The 11,180-nt window shown below is 34.6% G+C and overlaps 1 protein-coding gene across 1 annotated transcript; it reads left to right on the plus strand.

Annotated features, from left to right (window-relative positions):
- The first annotated feature begins 9,644 nt into the window (after nucleotides 1-9,644).
- LOC145685631 (uncharacterized) lies at nucleotides 9,645-10,589 on the plus strand. The gene has a single exon (XM_081758021.1). It carries the CDS (start codon nucleotides 9,645-9,647, stop codon nucleotides 10,587-10,589), a length of 945 nt encoding a protein of 314 aa, XP_081614147.1.
- The last annotated feature ends 591 nt before the right edge of the window (nucleotides 10,590-11,180 follow it).

Here is an 11,180-nt window from a genome sequence, read left to right on the forward strand (position 1 = left end):
GTTCTTTGTGTTAAGGGAATAAAAGCACTCAGGCCAAGAAAGAAAGCAAAAATTACCTCAATCATTACAAAGAAGCGCCTCGAATGGGCACGTGGCAAAGAACATTGGACTGCTGATGATTGGAGAATAGGAGTTTCAGTGATGAATCATATCTTCGTGCCTGATGAATGTTCACAATATGTGCAACTAGTGTTGCAAAGGTCTAGAAAAAACAAAAAGGAAATTTTGGGTAAAGAAAACAGTTTTTTACCGTTTTTCCCGAACCTGAAAAAAACGAAAAGAGTGGGAAAAATTGAAATATTCGAATGTTTCACACATTATGCTTTTAAAATGAAAACTACACTATTTTATATTTACTGCTTTACAGTTAAGATCATTGAGTAGTTATGCTTCTTGTATTAGAATAGGGAAATTTAATGGCAATAAATATATTTACACCATTCCTTTAAAGTTAGCACCGTGATAGAATGGAGCTATGGCTACAAAAAATTCTGAAATATAATCGAAGTTAGATTAAATAATATAGACGCATTTAAATTATCTTAAGTAATCTTATAAAGTTACCGTTTCATGGCAGGGAAGTGTTAAAATAACAGGGCCAGAATTATTTTAGTTAATACCAGTATGTTAAAATCAAATATCTATTTTATGGATACACGTATCTTCCTTGTGCTGTGTAAATTTTTGTAAATTTTGAACCCATTAGAAAAAAAAAATATTTTGTTCGGAAATATTGGCAAAACCCGGATAATGTAATTTAAAAATTATTTATTCGCCTGATGCTAATCTTATTTGCTGTAACGTGTCTGCAGCATCTATACATACAACGTATTTCGCTAGCAGGAAAAATAGTTAAAGCAACATCTTTTAATTTTACTTTTTAGTTTTCTGATAAAAAAAATACCTCTTTATTATTTGTATACTTTTCGAAGAACTCAAAAAGAGAAAGGATTTTCCTTACATATACACACATACACCGCATAAGTGCGTAAATTTGAGCAGCGACAAATATATTAAAGAATTTAACATGTGAAACTTCCGTTCGTTATTCTTAAAGACTAGCAGAATACCCGTTCTTCATACGGGGAGAATAGTTTCATTTTCGGTATAAGGAGCATCAAAACTGTCACCAGTGAACTTAGGGACCCCAAAACTATGAATTTGACACTAGTATCAGTCATTTTCACTTACTATTACATGTCATCCTCTCCCTTTGGGAGTAATAATGGGGGCTGAATTTTGATTTAAACGGCATCGGAAGTGTCACTGTTCATCTCAGCCACCCAGAAAAGTATGGATTCGACACTGATATCGACAATTTTCGACCGTTTTTATGTACCCACATCTTCTCCCCCCACAAGTTGCGGTGCTGAATTTAGATTTAAATGTCATCGGAAGTGTCACTGTTCATCTCAGGACCCCAAAAACCATGAATTCAACACTAGTATCGATCATTTTGGATCATATATATATCCGCCTCCAAATTGCGGAGATGAATTTGGGTTTAAACGGCATTAGAAGCGTCACTGCTCATCTCAGCAACCCCAAAAACTATAGATTCAACACTAATATAAGTCATTTTCGATCATTTTTTTATATATCACCCCCTTCCCCCTCCCAAAATTTCGGCGTTGAATTTGGATTTAAACTGCATCGGAAATGTTACTTTTCATCTCAGTGGCCCTGAAAACTATGGATTCACACTAATATCTATTATTTTCCAACATTTTAATATACCTCCCCCTCCCTCAATTTGCGGGGACAAATTTAAATTTTTTAGACAGCATCGAAAGTTTCACTGTTCACCTCAGCGACCTCGAAAATTATGGAATCACACTAATATGGATTATTTTTCATCATTTTTATATACCTCCCTCAATTTGCGGGAGTAAATTTGAATTTAAACGGCATCGAAAGTGTAACTGTTTATCTCAGCGACCGCAAAAACTATGGATTCGACACTTATAGCGGTCATTTTCGATCATTTTATACATCTTCCTCACCTTCCCCCAAGTTGCAGTGCTGAATTAGAATTTAAGCTTCATCGGAGATGTCAGTGTTCATCTCAGCAACCCCGAAAACTATGGGTTCGACATTAAGATCGATAATTTTTAATATATACCCGCACTTTCTTCCTCCAAGTTGCACCTTCAAAGTGAAATGATAAAACCATCTCAGGCCCGAACCTCATCTATGTTGAAAGTTTTTGCCGAGATCAGTCTGGTGGTTCAAGTGTTGTTAAGTTACAAATATAGTTACTTTCATTTATATATATATATATATATATATATATATATATATATATATATATATATATATATATATATATATATATATATATATATATATATATATATATATAGTTACATTCTTTCATTTCTAGTCTAGTTAGTTACATTCTAGTATACTTTCATTTATATATATGTTTATAAAAAACTCAGCTATTGCTTCTGCACTATTTCAATGGTTCGTACTTTAATACATCCCTTCCTCAACCATGGTTGCGGAATTGATTAAACGTAATGTTCTTGTATTAAACAAATATATTTTAAATATATATTTCTCATTAATTTCAATTAAGTTGCTTTTCAAAGATCCTCTAAAATTTCAGTGACGCACTATGGGCTATAAGCCATTAACTTCTATGGCCACCCTGCTACAAACTACAGACTTAAATATTCGATAAAGCATTTCAGTACTAAGTAGTTGCCACAATACCAATATGAACGTATTTAATTCCAACGGTAACAACTATGTTAGTAACACAAATTATTATTAATAATGATAACGAGTAAGGGTTTAGGATGTTTCGGTGTAGGATGTTTCGCTGTAGGATGTTTCGGTGTAGGACGTTACGGTGTAGGACGTTTCGGTGTACGGACGCTACGGTGTAAGGACGGTTCGGTGTAAGGACGCTTGCTGTAAAGGACGTTTCGGTGTATAGCCTAATATTTGATTGCATTAATCATATGCTTGTAATAAACAGGCATGAAATGTCATAGTGTAGCCACTCTGGAATAGTGTAAACTGATTAACATTGTTATGGAGTCTCATTGTTATTGAGATAGGATGATAATACAACACCAATCCATTCGCAACAATTTATTTCTATTCAGAGATGTCCATAGGCGAGTTTTATAGAATAATAATCAAATTTACTGCAAAATATTTAGCATTATTTCTAAATTGAAATAAATATATTGTACAAAGTTCCTGAGACACAGTAATAATATATACAAACTGAATAATACCTCAAAGGAATTTTTGGCATGGGAGACCCGGGTTCGATTTCCGGTGAGAGCTCATGTGGTTCGGATTCCACGTTAATCAGTATGTGGACGTCTCATATAGCCTCGCTGCTGAACGGGACGTTAAACTCAGAATCAACTCATCTCAACTCAAAGAAATTGTTGAAAAAAATATAATTACATAGAATCACTCAACTAAGAATCTAAAATTGTACACAATTCCTTTTAAGACTGTAATCACATCGTCAGATTTGTAATTTTCACAAACGTTGTTCAGTCTCTTCGTAACATCGGCGTATTTTTTCTTTGTTCTGACTTCATATCCGCCAATTAACTTATTTTTTCCATTTGAACAGCACTAACAAGGAGACTTACGGAAGTGTAATTTACTGATTTGAATGAAACTTTGCATACTTGTAGAATATCAAAAAATAATCGTCACTTTTTTTAAATTTTATTTTAGGCAATGGTGCGGGTTTAAGGGTACAAACCACTCTTTGAACGTTAGAGGTGGCCTCCAAGCATAAACAGAAAGCAATCATTAAAATAGAAGATTAAATGATACGACCAGCTTACTGTCAAGGAGGTTTTAGGACAGGTGATTCAGAACCTGACGTTGAAATTACAAAATTCAAATTGGCGGATCGAATATGATGATAACAATTACAAATAGTCTTCTGGTTTGAAATGTTCTGCAGTTAGCCAAGAACAATTATAATTGGCAGGGGCTACTGAGAGAAGGTGCAGACTGATTTGAAACCACTTTTCGTACTTATTTTAACAGGACGTTGATTAAATCTATAGCCAAAAAGTTAGAAGCCAATGCCAATGCATTTGTCGCGAATATGAAGCAACACATATTGGAAAGTTAAATATTTATAACTCTGATCAATAGGTTTAATTTTTAAATGCAGACGGGACGTACTCTAGTGTTTACAGGGACACAAACAGTAGAAAGTGTGGTACAGTCAGTAAATTCTATGACTCGTAGCTACATCATACAGCCTTTAATTTCTGGAAATAGTGTTTTGTTATCACCACTTTTAATTGTTTTGTAGGAAAACAATGGAACATTTGGTCTTATAGTCCAACACAACCTCTTTAAATTTGAAGATATCCTTATAAAAGCATCAAATCAGGAAAAATTAACATCAAGTCTTGTGAGATCATGATTCCAAGAGATTTTTCTTCAAGCGTCTAATGCAAAGTCCATTTTGTTATTAGTTTCGTGGAGTGATCACAATTCAACTTTGACCTATTTTAAGAACAAAAGAGTAACTCATAATAGAAACAATTTCTGCAGGAACAACTGGTAGGATTCAGCCTCTTGTTGTGTTCTTAAGGCAGTTAAAAATTTTCTTGAGATATTTTTCTGACACTGTCCTTCTCTACAACTATAACATGAATTTACATCTCCGTAATAATATAATTAAGATCTCATCACTGATTCATAATCAGTTTTCTTTTCCTAGATTTGTTAATCTTATTGTGTATGCATGATATAAAAGCGGTTATTGGAAGAAAAACCGCCAGTGTTTGAAAATTTTCTTTCAAAGATTGTGCAGCATTTTGCGATTTGTGCACAGTTATTGCCGTAATAAGGTGTGCGTGGTATATACAATGTTTATGCATCACACTTTTTTACTATACATCATTACCGTAAAACGTTTTCCCAATCAATTAATAATTATAACATTTGAGGATATAAGAAGTTCTGACATAGAGTGAAGCGAGGGGACTCACTATAAATAAGTAACCCTTGCCAATTACAGAAACATTTAATTTTTATTTTATTTATTAATTTATATATTCTACTTCGTGAATTTATTTCTCCCTAACGAATAATTTTAATTTTGAAGAGTGGACGTTTCGGTGTAAACATTAGAACTTTTACACCGAACCAGCCTCACACCTAAACGTTCTTACACCGAGCAATCCGTACACCGAAACGCCCTGCACCGAACGTCCTACACCGAAACAGCCGTATCCCAGGAGTAGTTAATTACGAGTATGACAATTATTTGCTACAGAAAGACTTCTGTACAAGAAATATATGTGTAAAAATAATTTACTTCAAAACAACACAAGGAAAGCAAAATTTATGACGTACATAACTAAACCACAATATTATGTTACTAATATGAAGTCAATGGTGTGGAAATAGAGAAAAACAGACATTATGAAAGATCTGGGAATCAAATTTGGTAGAAAGTTAAAGTTTTGTCAACATAGAAATATATCATGGAAAGAATAAGAACGGACAATAGGCTTCATTTATTTATTTATTTATTATTTCAGAACGATAGAATATGTATTTATACAAATAACTTTTAAGAACTAAGGCTCTGTAATATGAAACAGTATATCTAAAACTTTGACTAACAGATTGACAGTATTCTACTTACGGACGCGATGGTAGCGCCACAAGAGATCTTTAGGACTTCTGCAGTTTAGGACTTCTGCCTTTTAGGACTTCTGCCTCGGTATGATTTTTAGGACTTCTGCCGTATAGGACTTCTGCCTTTTAGGACTTCTGCCGTTTAGGACTTCTGCCGCGTCCCCAAGAGGCTATATGAGACATGGAATTACTGATTGACGTGGAATCCGAACCACATGAGCTCCCGCCGGGAATCGAACGCCACGCCAAAGGCGCGTACGCTAACCGCTTAGCCAGGGAGGAGCTCTATCTTGTATTTTATGGTTACATATTTTAGTAACATGCATAAGGGTAATACTTTCAGCTACCTGATATTTTTTTCTATTTATTTCATTGACAACTGTAATGCTTAGATGAGAATTTCTCGTGTTTTGTAAGGTAAGGAAACAGGCAAATAAATGAAATGAAATGAAATTCTGAGCATGAGGTGGAGCCAGCGTTATGAGAGCGAGAGGTTCACGGAGTTCGTATTCGAATTAGTGATGTGAAGGGGATGTTAAATGAGCGTGATGTCAGACTGAAGTCAAGTAAACATTATGTCACACTGGTTATGTTAGCGTGATGTTGAAATGATAAGAGCATGATGTAAAAGCAGATGTAATCGTGGCATTAAGTGAGCGTGTGATGTAGAAATGTGAGTGTGAGGCCAAATCAATGTGGTGTAAGTTTGTTGAATGAGTGTGATGTCGAAATGTTCTGAAAGTGAGAAGAAATGAGCGTGATGTCAGAGTGGCAGTAGTGAGCGGAGGTCGAGTGAAAGTGATGTAAGACTGGTGATAAGAGACTAGGGTCGAGTGAACGTCGTGTCTGATTGAAGCCATGAGTGTGAAGTTAAGTAAGATAGATAAAGCTTGATATTTCCTTGGACACTGTTCCTTGAGACGCATCTCTAACACACTGGCCACCTTAACTACGCTTTTGACACTTATCGGCGTACCTATGATTTGGTCTCTCTGAATCTCCAGATAAGTTTTTTACGCCTCGCTACTGTCTGCCTGTTTGAACATATGCTTCCGTTCTATCCATCTGATCTACTAAAGACTATTATCTAATACACGAAGTGAACTGTATTAACCGCCAAACTATCCTCAACTAACTTTTATTCTGTCTAAGTTTAACGAAAAAAGTATACATCGTACTGGACCTCCGACACACGACATTCACCTGCATGAACTCGCCCCTGTGTATTCGATCTCCTATCCATGTGTGCAACTCGTTTTCATTCTCTCACTCAGGGTTTTGCACGCTCCCGTTCACCACGAAACAAATCATCTTACATTTTTGGTATTAATGCTCTTAGTCTACGCAGCAACATGATAAATGTATTACGAATGTAGAGTCTAACTAAGATATATATATGTTATTTCAATGGGATATTTTTTTCAGGAAAAACTAATTTGGAAGCATTTCATTTTACACCTATGTTGTAAATCTGTGCAAGACGGTGTAAGTAATAGCAATGATTTAATAGAGCTAGCTTTATCCTGGCCTTTGTAATACTCCTGCTCCTTACATTAGGCCCAACATCAGATGTTCCAATTGTTAGGTGCAGACGCGCGTCAACACAAATGTTGTCTTTGGACATTACCTTTGTAAACAACTCACAAATCACACAATTTCAGCTGCCGATGTTGGAGGCTTTAACAGCAATGTCAGAATTGAAGACATGTCATCCTACGGGTTCCATCTCCGTCTACGAAGGACTAGGTATCCGTGACCCAGTGAACACGCCACCCGATTTTTCTAAAATGTGTGAAATCATCGATTCGCGGTAATGACGCAAATAGATGAGAAAGTTCTATATAATCCTCACTTAACATAGCTTATAAAGTGGTATACATTAGCAAATGATCCTAAATACGACTGCTTATCGAAGATATATTACATATCCAAAATAACTGGTAGACCAGAGGCGTCATTTAAGGGGAGCAGGGAGGGGCATTTGCCCCCCCTGAGTTTGAGATGTAAATAGATTTTATCAATGGAATAGTAGTAAATCAGTGAAAAACGCGAAATTTTACTTATATCAAGGGGTCTTGCCCCCCCAAGCAAAATCTGAAATGACGCTCCTGTGGTAGACACAGAATTATTTATGTTATATGTAACATAATCGCTGAGATCAGACAATAATAAGAATAGACGTTCGAATAATCTAGCTTTTCAACTTAGACATTTTTGTATTCTGATTCGCCGTAAAAATCGAAACAGCAACAAGTCATACTTAACATAATACTCGCTATACGCAAAGAAATATAGAAATACTGAATATCGTTTGTTAGTAGTAAGTATCGTATTTAATTTATAGTGCACTTTTGTGAAATCTTAGCTCAAAATAACTAATATGATTTTGTATACACAACTCCAAAAGTGCTTTATCGACTGTAATTCTCGTTTTCGTGCAATAGTAGGCCCCCAAAACGCAGTTGTTGGGTTGATTGAGAATTAGGAAGGGGTTGTACAAATCCCCAATTTTGTTACAAATATATCAGTTTGGCAAGCTGCACATTGGAGAATAAAAGAAATTGTTTAAAATGACGGTTTTATTGTTGAGAGGAAAATGAATGACATAAAAATTACAATTTACAAAATGATCTTACCTAAGAATTCAAACAAGACGAATGGTAAGGAATATATATCAGAGGAAAGACGTTTCCTTTTTTTAAAAAAAACTCGTAAAATGAAAAATGTTACATAATGTGAAGGTTTAATATAAAAGCCTAACAGCACAACAACAAACTTCCACAATAAACGCAGAGACAAACACAGACTAAGGGACACCATTGGCGTAGCGAACTTCCTTGCTACCCATGCAAGATGGGACCCTAGTTAAGAACCCAATTATTTTAATAAAATAACAATAATGATAATAATTATTATTACTATTACTGAAAACTCGTTTTCTTTCCAAATCTCTGACTCTGCTTAAGATAATGTCAGCATATAGCAATCATGCGTGCAGTTTTTGTCAATGAGCGGTCTCACCAGGTAAGATGCAAAACCGGATGGAAATCTCCAAGGGAGAGGTAAAAAACATTCTTTTGATAAATTCTAGGTCAAAGTTTGAAGCTCTTACTTTTAAGAAGTGCTGTTTTCTTTCTTTTCTTCAGGAACAAATAGGTTTTGGTGCCTAAGAAATTAGTATATAATATTGCAAGTTTGCAAGTGGATTTATTTACATCGTAATTTGTGGTAATAAAGAAATTGTCATTTGAAGACATTATTGTGAAAATTGAGTTTTGTTTCTTCATCCATCACAAGTCTTAGGGGCCCTTATGCCTCGCACCCCAGCAAGATCGATATCGAAAATTTAGGATATGGATATATCAATGTTGATATATTTGCAACATCGAATGTTGATATGTGTCAATATCGATATCGAGAATATCGATATATCGACATATTCCACAGGGTAAGATCCGAGAAATGATGCTTGAAATATAATGCAATCAATAATCAAAATCTAAATATGTTCTTGCATTTCCGTACCCAAAATTGAAGGGGAAGGGGGTGAACTCGAGAGAACATTTAAGACAAAAAGGTTGTTAAAATAAAAGTAGTCATAGTTCCCCCTTGATAGAAAAATCTTACCATTTATCTTTTAATCCTATTTCTGATTGTGATTAGAAATCAGCGACCGTATACATACTTTACATAGTATACCAATGTACTCTATAATTTTTCACAACTAAGCAAATCGGAAGATTGGCAACACTGGTATGGATGTGTAAAGACACATTATAAAGTGCTCCTAATATTTAGTTTAAATTTAAGTGATACTGTTTACGTGAGTGAAGTGATACAAGAATAACGAATTCGGTAAGTACTCTTACATTTAACTAGATACATTTTGTTAAATAATATCGCTGACCTTACTATCTGTTGCAAAAATCATAAATTGATTGACACGTAAACATCAAATACCTGAATAGGAGTACGATCATAAGATATAAACAAACATCATGAGCTCCTGCATTGAGTGTTCCAAACCTGTTCTGATACAAGATGTTACCTCCAAAATTCAGTGCATTGAGTGTCTAAACTGGACCCACCTAAAATGTTCGCAGTTAAAAGAAAGTGACGTGGAATATATGAAACAATCAAATTTGACTTGGAAGTGTAAAGGTTGCATAAAAGCTAGGCGTAATACCAATTCAGAACAGAATGAAGTGCTTCCATCTATCGAAGACATTTATAAACTGTTAAAAGAACTAAAAGATGATATCTCCGTGATTAAAAAAAACAACACTGACCTTGAGCGTGAACTTGGAAAGTCTCTTGACCTGGCGCATCAGAAACTGGATAAAAATGCAGACATCATCAAAAGACAATCAGAAAGTATTTCTGCGTGCCTTGCTACTATTGAACGGCTGAAGGAAGAAAACAACGCTCTCAAAAAGCAGCTACTAGACACTGAGATGAGATTAGATGAGCTCGACCAGTATGGAAGACGAAACACGCTAGAAATACAGGGTGTACCAGAAAAAACGAACGAAGATACATATGAAGTTGTAAAACAGTTGGGCCGTGCTTTAGACATAAACATTGAAAGAGAAATGATAGATGTATGCCATAGAGTAAAGAAAGCTCCTCACCAAACATCAGGAAATTTAATGGTTAAGTTTGTTCGGAGAGAGGTTAAAGAAAATTTCCTCCAGAAACGTAAAGTAAAGAGGAATCTCAATTGTACCCACTTAGGATATAACCATAATGAACCCATCTATGTCAATCAAAGTCTAACTCTAAACCACAGAAAGGTGTTTGGAAAAGCCAGGAAAATTAAAAGCGAAAAGAATGATGCCTTCCTGTGGGTAGATAGTACAGGTAGCATAAAGTTGCGTAAAAGGGAGGGAGATAAAGATGTTTTTATATTACGTAGCCTAGAAGATGTTGATAAATTGACGTAATTTTCAGCAAAAACAGGTAGTAAGAATTGTAGGAAGGGTTAAATAAATGCTTGAAACAAGTTCTATAATTGAAGATATAAATACTCAACAAAATATCGAAACTAATGTATGCGAAACTGTTACTTTATTTAATAATGTATTTAAAGATAAAATTGGTATCAACATCTTGAATCTTAATATTAGAAGTGTTCGTAAAAATTGGGATGAGCTTTTAATTTTATTACAAAATTTAGAATTTAATTTACATGTATTAGTTCTCTCCGAAACATGGCATAATCAATATGAAATATATTTAAAAAATTATCATTGTTTCTTCACAAAACGATCTCTAAATAAAGCAGATGGTGTAATGGTATTCATAAATAATAATATTAGTATTGAGAATATTACAGAATTAGAACTAAATGATGCTTCTGGTCTAAGTTTAAATATTTCATATGGCAAAGAAAACTATAATTGAATGTGTATTTATAGAACGCCAAGTGGTAATGGATGAGAATTCTTACGCTCCTTTGAAAATGAACTTTAAAATATCAAAACAAATGGGTTGGTTATTGGAGACATAAATTTTGACATATTAAGTAATAGGTA

This window comes from Thermobia domestica, chromosome 5 (assembly GCF_964235325.1).
Source record: "Thermobia domestica chromosome 5, izTheDome1.hap1.1, whole genome shotgun sequence".
Classification (NCBI taxonomy): domain Eukaryota; kingdom Metazoa; phylum Arthropoda; class Insecta; order Zygentoma; family Lepismatidae; genus Thermobia; species Thermobia domestica.

Coding starts and splice junctions, on each gene's coding strand:
- LOC145685631 (XM_081758021.1), top strand. CDS start 9,645: ATGAGCTCCTGCATTGAGTGTTCCAAACCTGTTCTGATACAAGATGTT.